Here is a 21196-nt window from a genome sequence, read left to right as displayed (position 1 = left end):
TTCACGCAAAAGGTTACGTTTCAGTGTTCGACTTGCAGTAAACGGTTTTCGTTGCCAAATCGTTTTATCTTTTGCAACCAGAACATCACTTTGGGAAGAACTTTCTTGAAAATCTTCATCACTACTATCGTCGCCGTCGGTATCGATTTTAATCTTATTATTGATATCAGTAAAAACGTCCTCTACGTCAGAAGCTTCATCTCCATCCGGTTTGCTTTGCGAAACATAGTCCTCATCTGATTCCTGGTTTTCGATATTTTTGTCTACTTCCTCATCTATATCGTCTATAAATTGTTGCAAGTACTTCTGTTGCTTTTCATACGTCATTCTAAAATTGAATGATCTATGTATAAAACATTGTAAAAATAAACAGTAATAACTTACCTTCTAAATTCGCACTCACTTCTCTTCTTGCCATTATTACAACATAAAACACGCATATAGTCACAAAAATATTAACAACTTGTAAGAACAGTTAAATAAACACTAATAGCAAACAAAGAAAAATCCCAATTGTCTGTTATTTTCGGAATGTACAAGCGAAGTTTACCGAAACAATGCCGGGTACCTGGGTAGCACGGGTATAGACTCCCGTATCAGGTACTTGGGTATTGACATAACGGTTAATATAATTCTAAAATTCCCAATATAATGATGATTACATTTTTTTTATTATTATACCATGTTGACGCCTATGAAAGATCGAGCAGTTCCGTATGGGTTTCGTATTATTAGCTGTGTTAGGAAAATTTGAACTCTAAGGTTGACGTTCTTAAAATTTTCAATATAAGATACGTCACTTTATATAAATTGTGACGTGCACACATTTTTATATGAAAAATACTATACATATACTTACTTAATAACATAATTTCAAATTCACCAAAAAAAACTGCTAATTCCTTAGAAAAACTTGATAATGAATGCCACTAATCGTTTCTACAACACCTTATTCTCAATTGTCGTTACAAGCTATCTACATTATCCCGCATAACAAAAGAACATAAGCAAGCTATGGGTTCCTAGTGTGCCACAGTAAAACTATTTGAGCGTCCTCGCAGTGTCGACCGTTATAATAATTCTGAAAGTTAAATACGCACAAGTAACACCTTTGATCCTAATGGCGCAATTGTAATCTGTTATTTAGGATCGCCGGTGATCCTTGTGACAGCCAATGTTTTAAATGCATTCATTTTTTTCGAATCCTGAAAAAACTAATAAATATTTTTAAAAAATTTAAACGCAGAATGAAGGATTACATTATTACCGAGGGACTTAGAATAAATAAAAATTTTCTTTTGAATAAGATATTTGAAATTAAAAATCGCAGTTAATTTTCTCTTCTTTTTCACCCCTGTAACATCCTAAAGTAAACATTATAGAAGTTTTCAGGGACTTTTCGGCCCTCGATAATAATGTTATCTTTCATTATGCGTTTAAATTTTTTTAAAATATTCGTTTTTTTAGGATTCGAAAAAAATAAATGCATTTAAAAAGCATTGGCCCGAAATTATGCGCTTACGCTCTTAATGTATCGCAATGATTATAATTTATTGATGTAGTGTTCTGTGAAATATAGATTTTAGAAATGTTCGTATGCTTTTTTCACGCCACTGCTTTTTTTCTAATAAGAGGATTGTAAAATTCCGGTGGGTATTTATTTTGTTGTACAATATTTTTGACTTTTCTCAAATTTTCGGAATGCTATTGTGGGATGGAAAATTTAATTATAATTTCTATTAGTTCAACATTGTCCTTTACTTTAATTTTGCTTCTATTGCTCCATGTCTGTTAGTTTTTTGTTTATTTATTTTTAGTCGAATTATTATATTCCCCCTTTTGAGTTGTGTATCAATTGCAAAATCAAAATAAAGAGTAAAAGTGTGTGTCCTATAAAACAAATGTGTTTTATATGTTTTACCTAATTATATTGTACAGTAAGTATTACATTAAATAAAACAAAATTAATTTTACTGTATTAATTAAAAAAGTTAATTTAGAATATATTTTCTGTTTTATTTTATTCCCTTTTTTAAAGTATGGCATTCAAGTAGTGATTAGAGTATTTAATACCAAATCGTTGTAATTAATTGTTTATACGCGGTAGCTACGTGCTTCGCGACCCATAATAGACAGCATGTGGTTCCAATACATGTTTTCAGATGAGCTTTCTGAGAAAAAAAACCTAAAACAAATTTCACACCCGTAAGGTTTTTCTCTAGCCTGAACTTTCGTGTATTCATCCAAAGACTTTTTTGAATAAACTGCTTAAATCAAATTTCACACCTGTGATAGTTTTTCTTCATTGTGCACTCTCAAATGTCTTTTCAAACTGCTTCCTATGCTAAACTGTTTAAAACAAATTTCACACCCGTAAGGTTTTTCCCCAGTGTGTATTCTCAAATGTGTTTTCAAGTGATCTGCTTTTATAAAATGCTTTAAACAAATTTCACATTTGTAAGGTCTTTCCCCATTGTGCAATCCCAAATGTGTTTTTAAATTACTTGAGTTAACAAACGACCTAAAACAAATTTCACACTTGTAAGGTTTTTCATCATTGTGCACTCTCAAATGTCTGTTCAAACTACTTTCTGTGCTAACCAGTTTAAAACAAATTTCACACCCGTAAGGTTTTTTTCCAGTGTGTATTCTCAAATGAGTTTTCAAGTGATCTGCTTTTATAAACTGCTTCAAACAAATTTTACACTTGTAAGGTCTTTCCCCATTGTGCAATCTCAAATGTGTTTTTAAATTACTTGATTTAACAAACGATCTAAAACAAATTTCACACTTGTAAGGTTTTTCTCCAGTGTGAACTTCGTATGTACATCCAAGGAGCCTTTTTGTGTAAATTTCTTAAAACAAATTTCACACTTGTAAGGTTTTTCCCCAGTGTGTACTCTCAAATGTATTTTTAAACTACCTGCTTCTCTAAACTGCTTAAAACATATTTCACACATATAAGGTTTTTCTTGGGTGTGCACCCTTAAATGTGTTTTCAAATGTTTTTTCATATTAGATATGTCAGTAAACTGCTTGAAACAGATTTCACACTTGTATGGTTTTTCTCCAGTGTGTACCATTAAATGTTTTTTTAAATTACTTTTTCCAGAAAACCGCCTAAAACAAATATCACATTTGTATGGTCTTTGTTCAGTCCTAACTTTCATAATTTCATTTAATGTTTTTCCTTCAGCGTGTTGACTCATGTAATTTCCTTCGTGAGATGAATGTTCAGTTAATGTTTCCATGATTTCCATTTTGTTTTCCTCTTGGGGGCAACCTAAAATACAAATCAACTATAATAAAAACATTTAATTTCAAGGGGAACTGTAGACACAAAGAAATGTAGTAATCAAAGTAAAGTATAATAAAATATCAGGCCCCAAAAATCTAGTCAAAATCATAAATATAGTTTAGGGGCTTCCCTCTAGATTCTCACTTACTGAGTTGTATTTTTCCGAAGATATTTTTTTTGAATAATAATGATTTTTAGCATTTATACTCCAGTCACTCGGTATATTCTTCACCTCCCAATTTTGTAGGACTGAACCGATTCACTTAAAACTCATTGAGTTGATGTGAAAGTGCTCAAATATAGAATTTATATAAGGATGTGCTTCCGCCCAGGGATGGCCGACACTCCTTCTCGGGGGGTAGAAATTCTTTTGCTCAAAATAATCACGGAAATTGATACAGGATTAAATTCTAAGCAACTTTTGTTCCATAGAGTTTTTTCTGTTTGAGCTATTATGGTTGACAACAGCGAATTTTCATTGAAAAGTCACCTTTTTTCATGAATAACTGAAAAAATATGTGAAACAAAAATTGAGCTTATAAAAAACGAATGAGAATAATTTATTATAAGATATTCTAGATATCATACAAAGTGAGATATGGTCGTTGAAAGGAAACATTTTTTGCGAATATTTGGATTAATTTATTTAAAGTTAAATTGTAAAAAAAGGGTTAATTTTTCGAGGGTAATGATTCTAAAGTTTTTTATAGTCCATGAAAATACCTTTAAAATGAGCACTGCAAAAAGGCATTTGCGTGTAAATTGAGTAAGTTACATCTCGTAAAAGATAGACTATTCGAATATTTTAAGGAAAAAAGGACAGTATAATTAACCTAATATCCACCAGAATCAAAATTAATCGTTTTCCTTCTACATTACATTTTATTTTAGTGTTCTTCATTATATCCAGGAATTTGACTGGTTAAAATGCATGATTTTTGAAAAAAGGTACATTCAATTTTATCGTCTATTTTGAAAATTTCTAAAAAATTGTTTTTTTTTTCAAAATAACTTAAAAACTACACCTAATATATACGTAAAAAAATGATAGAGTACAAAAATGTAGTTCTTTTTCAGTAAATATTCTCATTTTTTTATATACTTATGTACCGTAAAAAACAATTGAGATATATCTGATTAAAATGTATGTCTTGGTGTGAATACCTCCTGTTTCGAGTGCTTCAAACGTTCATTTTTTTTTAATTAAAGGGTAGTTTAGCATTGTAATGAACCTAGCCTTGTAGCATTTAAAATTACTTACTATGTATACATATATTAAAGCTTGAAAATTAACTAACATTGAAGAAAAACCAATGACATTTTTGGGAGATAATATTGGAGCGTGAAAAATATACATATTTTGAAGCTCTCACATATCTAAAGTACGCATAATAGTTTTATTAGTTTTCTAAAAATGAAACGAGTCGTTCACTGTATTTCGGAGGATAATTTTATTAAATGGACTTCTTCATTTTAGTCAATAAGTACCGTGTCGTACAACATTTATTTATAAAATTTCTGATAATCGCTGACGCTGAGCATCGTCATCGGTAAATTAAAAATAAAGTCTGTTATGGGTATAAAATATATTACGGTGCAGAATTATAAATACAAACGAAAATAACTAAAAAACCGAATGCACTTATATCACATCATAAATGAAATAATAAAAAAATTAAAGAATGTTAAGTTTTTATAAAACGAAAGAAATTGTTTATGTACCAGCACTGTTCAAGAAAATAATGATATCCAAATGTTTTGGTAATAATAAACGATTTCTCCTAACATTAGTTGACCAGCCTTTGAAAATACTCCTTCCGAAGGAACTGACGTAGCTCGCATACAAAGATATTTCAAAGCTAGGTCATATAGTTCTGGAAACATGATTTTATGTTTTTTCCAAAGGTGAAATGGATTCTTCTTCTTCTTCTAATTGCGCTACAACCCTTTGTGAATCTTGGCCTGCTTAACAATGTTTTTCCATTCTGCCCTGTCGGATACTTTCCTTCGCCACTGCCTGATGTTCATGGTTTTAAGATCCCTCTCTACGTCGTCTATCCATCTTTTACGGGGCCTTCCTCTTTTTTTGTTTCCTTGGGGCTTCCATCTCTGGACTACTTTTACAGCTCGATTATCTGGCATTCTTTCTAGGTGACCAAGCCAGTTTAGTCTTTGTGACTTTACAAATCTAACAATATCTGCGCTTTGCATTAGTTCATCCAGGTCGTGGTTCATTTTAATTCTCCACGAACCATCGCTGCATTGCGTTGGTCCAAATATCTTCCTTAGTATTTTGCGCTCAAATATTCTAAGTTGATTTTCATCAGTGGTTGAGAGGGTCCATGTTTTACATCCATATGTGACCACTGGTCTAATTACTGTTTTGTAGATTCTAAGCTTAGACTCACGATACTCGAAAAGTAACTTACTTTTCATTAAGTCTTTGTATGCATAAAAGCACTTATTACCGCTAAGAATCCGTGCTTGTATTTCTTGACTGATGTTGTTGTCATTTATTATTGAGCCTAGGTGGGGAAAAAAGGAGGCATATTTGTAGGTATGGTTCTTTACCTTCAGATTCTCATGTTCATTCGATTTTGTGCACTGGATTATCTTGGTCCAATGGATTATCCAATCTTTTTAAGTATGGCAGCTGTAGATACTGCTCGATAGTAATTAAAGCTGAACTAGTTGATGAAGTGCTATTTTGTAGTTTTTCCATTTTAGAGTCGAAAAATGCCCAAATATCACCGGAATCGCTCTAATGTTGCGGAAAGTGCGCTGTAGTTTCCAATTCTGTTGAACTCGTAGCAACTTAAAACCGAAATACAATAAAATCAAATTAATATTTCATAAAAGATAAAAAAATTAACTGCTTCGCAATTTGTTTTGAATTTATTGAATGGGAAGGACAGTTCTAAAATCCATTGCTCGGTATTTTTAGTTTTCAAAATTTGGCCACACTCAGTTTTAGGAACAATATTTTGCAAGGAATGTTGAAGTCCCCTTACTAGTGGAATTATTAATGACAGTGTAGGATACTGCTCTCCACAAAGAACTGTAGTTAATTTTTCAGGTGCTTTTATTATATTTGCCCAGTCTTCAAGAATTAACCATTCAGAAGCATCCAAACCTTCTGGTGCACTTGGGAGATTTGCTATACACACTGACAGTGAATCTTTACTTTTTAGCAGTCTTTTAAAAATTTCATTTAACTGTATAGTATCCGTTACACTTAAATTTAGAGTATGTGCTACGCATGGATATTTGTTTAAAACATGTCCTATATTTTCTCCTGTATGAGATCCTACTATTTCTCTGGTTGCAATAATAAAAGAACATGTTTTCTCATTGTAAATAAAATGAATTGTAACAGATATATACGCTTTACCATCAGAATCAACTATCAGAGATCCATATGTCTGTCGTCATTGACACATATTTTACTGTAAGTAACATTTGCTTCAGTTTCGAAACAGAGTCTGAATATTGTTTTGGAATAATATTTTCTGTCCTAATTTTTCAACTCAGTAATATATACTCACTATTTAATGCTTTGGTATATTCTTTGAATCCTATATTTTCCACTATGGATAGAGTTTGATATTCATTAGTGATAATTTTTAATAATTTATTATCTATTTCCTGTTTTTTGCATTAGTGATTGTATTTCAGACACCAAATAATTTTAACTGTTTGGAATTCTCTCTTTCGGGTACTGGATTTTCATTTTCTGCTTTTCTCTTTGAAGAACATTGTTCTTGTGAAGAGGCAAGAGAAATTTCATCTGAACCATTGCTTTAGGTACTTGAGTCTCTTCATCATCTGTTACAGACGAAAACGGTTCTGCATTATTTTCACTCCACTTCTTGGCATTGTATGCTGAGTATGCATTCTCTGAAGATGTTTTTTCATATTAGTTGTATTCGCATGGTACTTAAATTCCTTTTTACACAAGGAACATGTAACTGATTTGTTATCGCTACTTTTACTAAAAAAGTCACATAATGCGGATTTAATTCTACCTGACTTTATATTTAAATTTAACAGTATATTTAACTACAAAAGACTAAATAACTCTTTGAACTATCAATAAACTCACGACCGAAAGAAATCTTATAAAGCAGAAGAACAAAAACTAACAATAAAAATGAAGATAGGATAATCAGAACTTTATATACCTACTTTCTGGAATTCCCCAATAATACTAATACGAAATGGTACAATGAACACAAGGTATGATATTGCGCATGACATTTGACAGCTGACCCAGGCGTGTGACATAGTCAAGAATGGTACAATGAACACAATAATACAACAAGAGAACCAGTTCCATTAATTGAATCTTCTGAAGATAGTATTGTAGAACATTTGAGGTATTTCTATGATAGAGAAGATGTTAACAGATTCAAATTTAACTCCTAAAAGAGCCTGTGATATTTTAAAGTTAGGCAAAAAGGTGAGCTTTGTCCCAATTGCAAATAAATTATATTTTTGACGTGACAACGTCTTAAATTAGGTTGTGGCTCGGAGTCACTCATGAAAAAGTGTAACGCCCGCTCACGTCTGTTACGATGAGTCACCGAACGAGAGAGAGGCCCGCCGGACCGGCGAATGCCTTGCGTCTCTCTCCCACTCAAACATGATCGGTCCGCTGCGCGCGCAGCACTAGAGAATTAGGCGCGTTGAATCGGTGCGTGCTTGTGTCTCTGTCTTTCTCGAGCGTTCTTGGCGTTGGAAAACAGAGAAAGCGTCATAATACAAGTTCACACGTGTGGTTAAAGTATCGTCAGCTGTGTCTGTAGTGAAAATGTGGAGTGCTTAGATTCGTCATTTACAACAACTACAACAATAAAGGTAAATAATTGTACACTAATATTTCATTATCGTAAACTATGATTGATTAATTGTTAGATTGACACAAAAGTTGAGAAACTGAGTTTATAGGTTATGTCATACTATTGACAAATGTTGATAGTGTTAAGTAAATTATTAGTTTAAATCACTCTGCAATCAATCGTAATTCAGTCGATTGAGAAGAAACAGCGCGTATTGCTAGTCAAACATTTAAAAATCACTCAAATAGAAATTAGTTAAGTTTAAGTTTACATGTACAATGTTTTAGTAAACAAAATATATTTCTATAGTTAAAATTTGTGCAATTCTTATTTTCAATCAATTCCTTGTTCCTATTGTGCAATTTAATAATATTCATATCAATAAATATTCTACCGAGAAAAAGATGTTGTCATGTAAAATCTTCGCCCGTAAAACCGACTTTACAGGCAACCGATTTTTTTTGCTGGGTAGTAAGAATTCGTCATATATAAGCAATAATTCATAATTCTGAAAATGATGCTATCATCTGAAAGACCATATTCAGTAAAAGAGTTTATTAACGAATAACTAAGAAATCACAGTACCTTTCTGTACAAGTAACTTAAGTATTTTTATATATATATATATATATATATATATATATATATATATATATATATATATATATATATATATATATATATATATATATTGGGTATCATATGCAGCAACTTTAACTTATTAGTTCGTAATGTTTTATTATACAATTTGCACTTTATTTAAACTTTGCAATTAATTGTTTATTTTATTATCTTTTATTTTGTGATATTGGCGATTTTTGTAATTTCAGTAAATTTTAATTATTATTTTCTGACTTTTTGTAAGCTTTATCCATAAAATTGTACAATTTTCTGTGACAATAAAGCATATTTCTAGTTTATTCTATTCTATACCCATACGATATAAACATTTATCTTTTTTCTAAGTCTTTTAAACATAGTGTTAAAGAACTCTTGATTTACCACAGTTTCTATTGATGAGTATTTGTATCATGTATTGTATTTTTTATGTTTGACGAATGTAATAATGTAGAAATTTACATGAATAAATCTATCTTATACTTTCTAAATTTCCCACTTTTTTCCTATTAACATATTACAACACCATTAACTCTTCAAAGGACACCGAGTAAAATCAAGATAAACAATAGTAGAACAGAAATCTTTGAGGTCCATTATCATCTAAAATGTTTAGCATAATATTAGAAAAGGTTATACAGGAAGCAAACATTAATAGAACAGGTCTGATCTACCTCAAAAAAAAAAAAAACATCACTGCTTAGCATTTGCGAAAGACTTGGTAATCTTGGCTAAAAGTAAAACAGATCTGATGGAAATAGTCATGCAACTGAAAGAAGGTAGAAACCAAGGGAATGTATATAAATGAAGCAAAAATGAAATGTATGGAATGCACAAATAAGAAATTTGTTCAAGGGCAGTACATAACAATGATAACAGCAAAGTTAACACAATATAAATTCAAAGAAGTTAAAAGATTTGAGTACTTAGGAAATGTCTTCAAAAGAGAACCTAACTGTGAGGAAGAAATACAGCAGAGAATTATGTCTGGCAACTGCGCTGTATATGCTCTCAATGGCTTGTTAAGAAGCAAAAATATATCTCGTAAGAGTCTGGTGATAGCCTCGATGATATCAGTTTTATGTGGAATGGTACAAACAATATTAAACAAAAAGATAAAGACTGCATTCTTGTGTCATTTCCAGGTAAAAAGAAGGAATATAAATTTGTGTGTTATACAAGAAGTGTGCAACAATGATGAAGTTGTAGGTATGACGGCTTGTAATGAAACAGAAACCATATTTAAGTTGAATGAGAAGGACATAAGTTTCATTAATTTATCCCAAATCCTCGAGAAGTTAGAATTTCCCAATATAACTTGTGTTGGAGATCGATTAAAATATGAATTTAAGAAAAAGCTTGAAGTTGATGGATAGTTAAAATATCGTCAATTACTGGATCTTGTAGGTGTCAACTACTGGAATTTTGAAAATATTAAATGTCATCTACTGGTTAATTTGCAACCTGTAAGAAAATCTAACATTTTTTGTTTAATATTACATTTTGTAAATATTTTCAGTTAGTTTCATATTTTACAAACATTAATCACTAAAATTAATTTTATCCTGATAAACACAAACATTAATCACTAATTTATCCTGAGACATAGTTAATGAAAATATTTGAATCTGTAACGTGTTTTATTGCCAGATTTGTATATATTTTTCATATATGCCTTATTTGAAATTATGAGGGAAGCCCAAATGGCCTATCTACATACCTTTTTCAGTTTTCTGGTTTTCTTCATACATTTTAAGTCTAGATTCATCATGTACTGTTTCAGAGCTTCTGGTATATGTCTTTAAAACCAAATAATCATAGGTGTCCGGTATACTTTCTTTATTGAATTCCTCCTTAATTTCAGATTTAAAGCTATCCAGAATAGCATCATCCAAATCATTATAATATATTTCTATTTTACACCTCTCCTCACTAACCTCTTGTTTTACATCCATTTGGAAATTTAGTTGAGTTCAGAAGTTCGGTCAGAGTATAATATAATATTATAAATATTATTTATTTCAGAGATATGTAAGAGAGTTTATTTGGTTTATTTTGAGTTTACCAACATAGCACACTACCACCTAGCATTGAAACTTCCGTGTTAAGGAATAAAACAATGATTGGCGCATCACCTAGTGATCGGGCGCATAACTATATATACATGGCGCTAAATTCAAAAGTTTAGTAATATTACCTAGGATTGTGAACTCATTTTAAAGTAAAGGAAAATCGATATAATCCTAAAATAACAAGAAAAATCCTTATCCTATACGATAATAAATATTTTTCGTATACTTTTTGGGTTTTCTTGTTATGTTGGGACATATTTATTTTCCATTACATTAAAATGCCAAAGTGGTTAAAAAAATTACAGAATAAAATATAGAATAAAATCTTTATTTATAAAAATGTTACAAGAAATGTTATATGTGTTACAAGAAATATTAATAATACAAGCCATGTGTAGTATAATTTAGTTTTCTTAATGTTGTGACAAGAACGGGTCAGTATTTAAATAATTGTTTTGTCATTCTTATCAAGTTTTATGTGAATAAAAGCCTAATTCTGCAAAAGACATTTTACTACAATTTTATTCGCATAAATTTACAATGGGGAAGTACTTTAGACCAGATAAACTAGAGGCTGGTCCAAACTGTCAAACTTCCACCAAAGAATTCAAACATTAGTAAGTATATAACATTCAAGAATTTTTTAGAAAGCAATGAATCTAAAGATAAATCCCTAGAAGGTAACGATAAGTACATGCTTTTAAAAAATTAATCTACGATTACATAAGCGAAGCAATCAATCTGGAAAACCAATTGCTTTTTTCACACATACCCTCACAGATTCTGAATAAAAACATTATGCAATTGAAAAAAAAGCAAATGAGTTGAAGTATTTAAAAAAATGCAGACATTATCTGGTAGAAAAGCAATTCTAACCAATTACAGATTAAATCAGTATTTGGTTTATATAGAATGACGGTATATATCAAATCTAACAAGGAGAACTAGCTTTACTTCACAAGAATTTATTAATTATCTACACTCTAAAGGAATATATTCAAGTAGAACAACACCATATAATCATGAAGAAAATGGTTAAGTCGAAAAATACAATGAGTTATATGGAAATTGGTGAATCTAGCATAGAAAACCAAAAATTTAGAATTCACTTAATGGAAAACTGCTTTACCATGTGCTCTGCACTATATAAGAAGTTTACTGTTGAATTGTTATATTATTGAATCAAGATAATGATGAAGGTCCAAATAACACACTAGAGAATTCCACTACTAAATAAATACCAGATGAGACAGAAAATTTACCTGTTCAAAAACCTGATGATAATGATGAACCAAGATTGGAAAATTCAGATTTTCATTCTAGCTGTAAATCAGCTGGAGCTAAAAATAAACCAAAATAGTTGCAATATTTTGTTCAAAAATAGGGACGGGTGAATGTAGTATAATTTAGTGTTCTAAATGTTATGACAGGAACTTGTCAGTATTTAAATATTTTTTTTGTAATTCTAATGTCAAATTAAAGCCTAATAAGCAACAGACAGCCATCAGACATTCTGAGTTTTTTGTAGTACTTTCATCCTAATGCAATAACACACACTATCAGTGGTCAGTGAAAACTCTTACAGTCTGGCGTTCTACTCACAGAAAGAGAGAACTCAAGGACCCTGCTAAGTTGGAAACAGAACAATTAAATGATTTAGTTCTAGAAAGAAGTTTATATACATTTATACTCATACTATATGTTATATATTTATATGATAATACTTTTATTCTTATAATCAGAATCATAATATGAGTTCCAGAAAAATATTCTGGTTATCAACAAAATTATGATTTTGATTAGATTAGCAAAATATTGCTTCTTGCAAAAAGAAAACCCAAGAATGAGGAATAACCGAATGATAGCAAATAGAAAAAACGAACAAAAAAAAAGAACAATGGATAAGGTAAATAATTTATTTCTAAGGTATGCTTAAAGTTTTCACCCAGAATGTAAGCTTTGCTAAAACCTGATATAGTAACTTTATTTGCTCAGTATAAACTCCAAACAACAGAGGATAATAATGTTTTTATGCCTGAAATGACAAACACAATTACAATCAACAGATTTTTTCACCAGTATGTCATCTTAAGATCAGACATCCCATCCCTGTCATCAACAGAATAGGAAAGATCCCTGTCAACACATTCAAATTTATTTATTCATAACTCTGAACGCCTTACCGCTGTCTATGTGGATGCAGGCTAATATACGGGACAAGCCGATTAAGTGTTACAACTTAGTGGTTAAGTACACAGTATTTTAAGATAATAAAATTAAATAATGTGAAATAAAAATATATTATGTACACAAACACATGCATGTACACATACATATATATATATATATATATATATATATATATATATATATATATATATATATATATATATATATATATATTCATGTTTATATCATTATTGCTTCCATATTATATACTGTTGCATTGAATGTTGCGTCCTTCGAGCTATTACGTCCGAATATTGGGCGCAATAAAACCATCCTGAATTTATGGACTTCCCGTTCTTCTACTTAAAAATGGCCCCTTAGTTAAATGCAGATTTCTATATTTTGTCATAGCCCAAAACGTCATAGCGCTCTCTAATTAGATTTCTGAGATATTAAACTTCTTCTAAAAATCGGGAGACGCAATAATATTCTAAAACTGTAACCAAATGAATAATTTTAGTTCATCGAATTGACGGAAGTGGCGCGGTTATAATATACATATTTATCGTATACTTCGTTTCGTCTAGTACTTTATTGCGTCAAAATAGGATATATGGCAACGTTGCTGTTAGTATCTATTTTTAGAACAGAATCTTTCGACTTCGGTTTATTTCTCGTTGATGTTGATCCGTCGATGTGATGTTAATTTTAATAATCAGCTTGTTCGTCTGTCATCTTGTAGCGCTTATTGCGTCGTATATTTATTACCATGTCTAGAAGCAAGAAGATTCTTAAAATGTGTTATGTTAACCCTCAAATAGGTAAGTGAATTTCTTTGTCAATATTTTTATTAGAAGGAAAATATTTTTAATTATTTTTTCTTTTTGATTTCGAGATTATTTATTAAACTGTGCACTAAAAGAGGAAAATATATTAAAAATGTTTTTTGTTAATATTTTTTAATCATCAGTTAAAGAAGTTGAATAAACAACTTTGTTTAGTAAATCCTTAACGAAAGCAGTTACTGTTTTTATTTATTGAATAAATTGAGATAAACTTACCAACACAGCACCAAAATGACCACTTATAAGTTTCAATTATTGTAATACTTAATATACAGTGTGTACAAAAATACAGGTCATAAATTAAATCACATATTCTGGGACCAAAAATAGTTCGATTGAACCTAACTTACCTTGGTACAAATCTGCACATAAAAAAAATAAAAAAATGTATAGCCCTTTGAAGGTAAAAAATGAGAATCGATTCTTTCCAATATATCGAAAACTATTGGAGATTTTTTATTGAAAATGGATATGTGAACATCTTGATGATATATGGAACATCTTAAAACAAAATAACAGTGTTTGTGCACCCCACACAAATTTTATGGGGGTTTTATTCTCTTAATTAAATATTTATGTACGTTCCAATGGAATTATTATTGTGGTAGCATTAGTTAAACAAAATGTTTTTAAAACTTTTTTGCCTCTTAGTACTTTTTCGATAAGCCAGTTTTTATCGAAATATTTTGAGCATCTTTAAAATCCACCACGTATTTGTAAATGGTTACTTAAGTAAGATTGTATAGTGTGTCAAAGCCAAATTGAATAAATTCATTATTTCGTAAACCGGCGACTTTTAGGAAAAATCCCGAAACAGGTCGATTTTTATTTTTAAATTATGATTTTTGGCATGTGTATCATACTAGCGACCTCATCCATCTAGGCCTGATGACATAATCGATGATTTTTTAAATGAAAATAGGGTCGTGTGCTAGCTCATTTGAAAGGCTACTCAGTTCTCTATTCAGTCATATAAACATTAACATAATTATTTATTCAGGGTGTCCAAAATTTTGTTTTAATTAAATTAATCTACACAAAAAGAAGAATGTACGAAATTTACGTGATTCAAAATACATTTTACTGAGGTCAGAAAACATAAAAAATGATTATTTAAGAAATAAGCATTGCTTTCCGCTTAAATTCAATTTTCAATTTGCCACCCGCCTGCCTGTTTGGCAAAATATCTCGATTAAAACTGGCTTATCGAAAAAGTACTAAGAGGCAAAAAAGTTTTAAAAACATTTTGTTTAACTAATGGTACCACAATAATAATTGAATTGGAACGTAGACAAATATTTGGGGGGTTTAAGGAAACAACACCCCCATAAAATGTTTAAGGAGTGCACAAATTTCATGTGTTATTTTTTTAAAGACGTTCCTGCCATAAGAATGCCAAGTGTCCATTTTCAATAAAAAATCTCTAATAGTTTTCAATATATTGGAAAAAATCGATTTTCATTTTGTAAATTAAAAGGGGTATAACTTTTATTTGTGTGCACATTTGTACTAAGATAAGTTAGGTTCAGTCGAACTATTTATGGTCTCAGAATATGTGATTTAATTTATGATCTGTATTTTTGGTTACACCCTGTATAATTTCAAAGGAATAATGTATTACCATACTACAATAAAATCTCCGCATTTGTCAGGAAACTATCTCAAATTAGTAAATTGTAGGCAGTAGTCATTTACAACAAAAATTTGTTTATCTATATTGGAAACAGACAGAGTAACTGTGTCCATTATATTTACTGTGTCCATTCCTGTACTTAGTTAAATAAGCTACTCGCTCTGGATAATCTAAAGCATATGAGTATGATTTGATCGTCCCCCAAATTTAAAACACAGTAAAGAAAATTTGAGTATCTGGCTTGAAAAACAAACTACATATTGATATCTGATAAACTAAAGCTGATGTGTCACTCAACATTACACAGATAATCTATATTTTTTTGAAACAATAAAAAGGCTTTCTCTAGCACATGTAAAATATTTTGTGATAAGTTTCAGATATGGAGGAACCTACTTCTTGTAATATTACAGAAAAACAAAACTGTTCCTTAAATCACGAGCTATCACCATCGCCTCAAGCTTCTTTCTGTAGCAAATCAACTTGGAGCGAATCGTTGATGAAGAACTCTTCAAACAACGAAGGAGAGGTAAGATTTCAGACTTTAAAAAAGTCTACGTCCTAAACAGTTATAGAGAGTGATACTCATAAAATAAATTTTTTTGATATAATTATTCAAACACTTGTAACAAAATATTCTTATTTTTATGGATAATGAATAAACTTCGAGAAAAAAACGAAACCTCTGATAAAAAAATAGTTATACAAGAAATTGTCATAATTGAAGCACCGTGTAGGCCATTAACTGCTGATTGTTCAGACTACAAGGGAATACAAGAAAACGAAAGGGATGAAGAAAACAGACACGGTGAAAATCAGAAAGAGGTAAATAAAAATAATCGGACGTCAGAATATTGTAATGTCAAATTCTTTTTTTTTATCTATCAAACCGATAATGAATTACACTGTATTGATGCTGTAATTTTCAGGCAGAAAATGATGACTTTTTATCTTTGACACCAGAGGATCCTTTTCATGCTACTGATAATGACGGTTCACTATATGACCCTTCAAGTGATATGGTAAGTATTAAATTTTTTGGCTGTTTCCTAATACATTTTTAATTTTATTTTTTTTTTTCCTCCTTGTTATTGCATTATTGTGCATTGTAAATTTTAACCAGTACTTACGTTTTGATGCACATAATTAATATGGATTATTTTACAAAACATAACGTACCAAAATCATATTGGTGACTTGATGAATTTTCTAAACCCATTCACGTTCTCTGTTATACCTGTAGTTCTTTAATTTAACAATATTAGTTCAAAGTGTTTAAACTCTGGTTTGCAGCAATAATTATTTTATAATGTAATGGTAACGGAACACAATCTTTTGTTGGCAAATCAATTCATTATCACTATTAGTACAGTGAAACCTGTGTTAACGGCCACCTGTACTAGCCGGCCAATTTCAAAGTTCCACAAACCAAAATTTGTGGACTATAAAACATGGTATTATTAGCCACCTTTTTATATCGGCCAATAGTTCTGTCATTTTTAGTGACCGTTATTGACAGGTTTTACTGTATTACCATTATCCAGATTTAGCCATGCAGCTCTCACTCCATCTAAGGGAAAAATTGACTCATCCCAGATACCTACGGTATCAATAGGATTGATCTCTGATGAGACTCTTTCCGTGTTATCGAGCCCTACTTAGGTGACTTGGGGTATGCTGGAGTATCTCCCAAAAATTTTCGTACACATCTGGCCGTCGTGAGTAATAAAGGTGTTCATTTAAACCCAGCCATTATATGTTTTCGGAGAAGTTCTTCGGAATGATTCCAGCAGTAGATATAATAATATGTATCGTCTGGGTACTTTGCATTCTCCATTATCTTCGAATTTGAATTTACAGATCTCTGTACTTGGCGATATTTTCAGTAAATTTATTACGTAGATTATTGCTGTTATCCCCACATCACCATAGTGTTGTTTGCCTTGTTAATTTATTAACTAGTACGAGATTTGTTCTATTATGTGTACCATCTGTGATTACTGTGCGGTCCCAGTGTAGCTTGTAGTCAGTTGTCATTCTCAAGCATACTCTCATGGACTTATCTCCGTTTGGAGAAATCCTAGCTGATAGCTATCTCTTGATTAGAGATATACCCGGGATAAATTTCCCGGGAATGTAGTTTTCGATAGAACACCTTCTCAGGATTCTCTAAAAGTACATTGTCACATTTTAGGTTGTTACTAACTTTGTACCTCCTTAGTCGTCCTGAACAAAGTACAGTTTTTGTTTTAATGTATCCAGACACTGTTGGGCTGTGTTATATTCTGGATCATATCTGGAGTGTCTTGCAGTACTTAGCGTTATTTCATCAGCTCGCCTAATAACTTTTCTACTTGTTACTCCTCGTATATATTCTGTGATTTGACCAATATCGCTACGCAGTAATTCAATCTTCCCAAGCAGTATTTTTGCCAGGGTGTAATTCTGTTACCTGTCCTTCCGTTATTAGTACCCCGTCGTGTTCTGATCATAATGCCCATTACATTAGAAATTACTGTTTTTGCGCAGTATATAAAAATATGCAAATATTTTATCAGTCTTTACAATTTGTAACAGCACACCTCATTATTAATATTAATTTTTTCTTCATAATATTAATACTATTACGAACTGTATGTACCTATGTAGCTATGAACGAACCTATGTAGCTTTAATTTATTTTGATAACAATCTATGGCTTGGTGTGTGCTCTTTTTCTTAGGGATATAGAATATCTTTATGCCCCATTTACTTTGTAAAGTACAAAGATATTTATTCAGTAGATAACTCATACTGAACAAAATTATTTGACGGATTGCTTGAATAAAGCTCGTATATAATTTAATTCTATATTTTTTTATTATAGGAGAATGGTTCAGATAACAGCAGTGCTACAAACTTAAGTCAAAAAAATCTCAGGATTCTCACAGAACCTTGTACGAACAACCAGTTAACCCATGAAGTGAAAGATATTTCAGCACTCGATGCAACGTTAACTGAGGTACAAGAAGATCTACACTTTTCCAATAAACAAAAGTGTAGAAACACTGGTAATCTCAAACTTCCTTATAAAAGAAAACCAGATTATTGTTACTACTGTGAAACGGAAGTTCTTAATTTTGGTCGCCATATTATAAGGAACCATTCTATGGAACTCGATGTGGCTGAAATTATCTCCAAACCAATCAGATCACGAGAAAGAAGAAGTCTGTTTGATAAACTCAGAAGAAAAGGAAATTTTTTAGCGGATGGGGGAAACTGTTTCAAGGCTGTTAGACAGACTTATGTACCAGATCGGGTTCTCATTCCTTGTGACAATTATTTAGGATTTTTCTCTTCCAAACTATTATACCGACATAGAAAAAATTGTGGAAATAGAAGCAATCAAGAGAGGGCACAATTTGCTGGCCAATCAAAAATGTTTCCCAATATTAAAATTGATCATCGACTAAAAGAAGAAGTGTTTCCTAGGATGAGAGCGGACAAGATTTCAATGGAAGCTAAGAACGACTTTCTAATTCGTGTATTTGGAACCCGCTATTTGAAGACGCACAGAGAAAAGCATTTTATAGCAGTTACATCACGCAAAATGAGGGAACTGTCAAAAATACTTATAGAAATGAGAAAAATAGACCCATCTATATCCACTATGTTTTCAGCACTGCGACCAAAGTATTTTGATGCCTTTGTTGAAGCCACAAAACGAATAGCCTGTTATGATCCTGAAAAAGACATTTACTTGTCTCCAACTTTTGCCATGAATATAGTGAGATCACTCAAACAATGTTGCGATATTGCAATCACTTTTGCCTATAAGAAACAAACTGCATACTTATCTGTTTCAACTGCAACAATTGAGGCAGAACTTAAAACCTTAATTCATCTATTTGAAACAAACTGGAGCTTTGAGGTCTCATCCCAAGCAGCTAATAATTTAAATCTTAACAAATGGAATAAGGTCACAATAGTTCCACTAGCAAATGATCTAAAATTGCTAAGATCCCATTTAGTTAAACTGGCTGACGATGCAACGAAAATTCTGCAGAATTATTTAAATGACGCTACAGTTGAAAATGCACCTCAAAAGACTGACTCCGAAAATATACTAAAGTTAGAAGATATTAAAGCGTTTAACAATCTCATTGAATCCGTATACTGTAGAGTAATTTTGCTAAACAGAAAACGTTCTGGAGAATTACAGAGAATGTACTTTCACACTTATGTTAACTCTATCGGAAATGAAAAATATGAAGAGTTTCAAAAAGCAGTTTCACCTTCTGAAAAAATATTATTAAGTTCAATGAAGAGAGTCGTCATTAGAGGTAAAAGGGGCAGGGGTGTTCCAGTTTTATTCAACCCCGAGGTACAAAATCATATCGATATTTTGCTTGCGGTTAGAAATGCATTTGTACCAAGGGATAATCCTTACCTATTTGCTCCTGCTAAATCTTCTTCACATTTAATCGGTTACAAAATATTAGGAAAGCACGCAAAATTATCCGGTGCGAAAAATGCTACATCTATAACATCCACTCGTTTGCGTAAGCATCTGGCAACTTTGTCACAATTATTAAATTTATCTGATGGAGAGATTGAGCAATTAGCTACTTTCATGGGACATACGCCCGGTGTGCATAGAAATTCCTACAGACTGCCAGATGATATTTACCAAACTACTAAAATAGCGAAACTGTTGATGGTAATGGAAAATGGAACAGCCAACAATTATAAAGGGAAATCTTTAGACGAAGTGGAAATTGATATGGACAAAAATCTGTTCGAAGATAACTTTTCTGAAAGCGATGATGATGATGACGATGAGTTAAAGTGTTTGCTGCAAGATGATAATGAACCATCAACTAGTCAAATAGAGAATACCGTTTCTCCAACGAAAGAAAATGAAACATTTAAAAATAAGACTGCGCGGAAACTAGTGCCATGGACTGAAAGACAAAAGTCTGTCACTGTAAACTTTTTCAAGAATCATATCAAATCTAGACGGCCTCCAAAAAAAAGGGAGTGTGAAGAACTAAAGAATCAATTTCCTGAGCTATTAAACAATAAAAACTGGTTAAAGATTAAAGTGTTTATACAAAATAGATATTGCAAACATACAAATTAACGTATGTTTTTTTTATTAAATTTTGGGTTTTATGTCATTTTAAGAATGATTGTTTATTTAAAAGAATAAAAGTTTTGTATTTTAAATAATTTTTGATTTTATCTTAACCAATAAAAACTAGAAAATATTTTATTATCGTTTTATTAATGCTCCTATCAAATAAATCCCAATTTATTCACTAGGACCTAATTTAAATGCATTGAGTAACCAAAGTTAAAAAGTCCATATAAAGCATCTACAACAGATTCCACTTGTAGGAATCTAAATTTAACTCATGACTCATGAATGAACAGGTGTTTAAACATCTTGTGGAAAGTAAGTGTGGCAACACTGTAATGACGCAATAATATGTAATATACGCTAAATTGGAGCTAATAAAGTGAGATACCTAAAGGAGTTAGCAATATTTGCAAATTGAATGAAAATTTGAATAAAAAAAAAATATTTTATAAAAACCAAAATTAGCAGCCCTTATTAATAAACAGTTTATAATAAATATTCACTATCGAATCGAACGTAACTCATCGTCATCAAGGAGACGCAAGAAGGTGCAAGTACGAAAAGACGCGACATTGTTGGAAAGATGTATATATATATATAT

At 31.1% G+C, this 21196-nt stretch overlaps 2 protein-coding genes across 3 annotated transcripts; one reads left to right on the top strand and one right to left on the bottom strand.

Annotated features, from left to right (window-relative positions):
- Positions 1–1024: 1024 nt before the first annotated feature.
- Positions 1025–10814, bottom strand: LOC140443420 (uncharacterized). Its single transcript, XM_072534671.1, has 2 exons — positions 10475–10814; positions 1025–3283 (listed from the first exon to the last, which is right to left on the bottom strand). Exons 1-2 carry the CDS (start codon positions 10707–10709, stop codon positions 2748–2750), a joined length of 771 nt encoding a protein of 256 aa, XP_072390772.1. The 5' UTR covers positions 10710–10814; the 3' UTR covers positions 1025–2747.
- A 10-nt stretch (positions 10815–10824) lies between these two features.
- On the top strand, positions 10825–21196 carry LOC140443419 (uncharacterized). 2 transcript variants are annotated; one of them, XM_072534669.1, is made up of 4 exons: positions 10825–13816; positions 15848–16298; positions 16403–16495; positions 18340–21196. In XM_072534669.1, exons 2-4 carry the CDS (start codon positions 16128–16130, stop codon positions 20593–20595), a joined length of 2520 nt encoding a protein of 839 aa, XP_072390770.1. In that variant the 5' UTR covers positions 10825–13816; positions 15848–16127; the 3' UTR covers positions 20596–21196. The 2 variants fall into 2 exon arrangements, with proteins under 2 accessions (XP_072390770.1, XP_072390771.1); XM_072534670.1 differs by lacking the exon at positions 10825–13816 and having other exon boundaries at positions 15025–16298.

The sequence above is a fragment of the Diabrotica undecimpunctata genome, chromosome 6 (genome assembly GCF_040954645.1).
Source record: "Diabrotica undecimpunctata isolate CICGRU chromosome 6, icDiaUnde3, whole genome shotgun sequence".
NCBI classification, from domain to species: domain Eukaryota; kingdom Metazoa; phylum Arthropoda; class Insecta; order Coleoptera; family Chrysomelidae; genus Diabrotica; species Diabrotica undecimpunctata.
This window is presented reverse-complemented; position numbering and strand designations above follow the sequence as displayed.

Excerpts from the sequence above, each read along its gene's own strand:
- LOC140443420 (XM_072534671.1), bottom strand. The coding sequence starts at position 10,709 with ATGGATGTAAAACAAGAGGTTAGTGAGGAGAGGTGTAAAATAGAAATA. Across the intron at positions 3,284-10,474 it reads AAACCAGAAAACTGAAAAAG|GTTGCCCCCAAGAGGAAAAC; the intron begins GTATGTAGATAG and ends TTTGTATTTTAG.
- LOC140443419 (XM_072534669.1), top strand. The coding sequence starts at position 16,128 with ATGAATAAACTTCGAGAAAAAAACGAAACCTCTGATAAAAAAATAGTT. Across the intron at positions 16,299-16,402 it reads ACGGTGAAAATCAGAAAGAG|GCAGAAAATGATGACTTTTT; the intron begins GTAAATAAAAAT and ends TGTAATTTTCAG. Across the intron at positions 16,496-18,339 it reads ATGACCCTTCAAGTGATATG|GAGAATGGTTCAGATAACAG; the intron begins GTAAGTATTAAA and ends TTTTTATTATAG.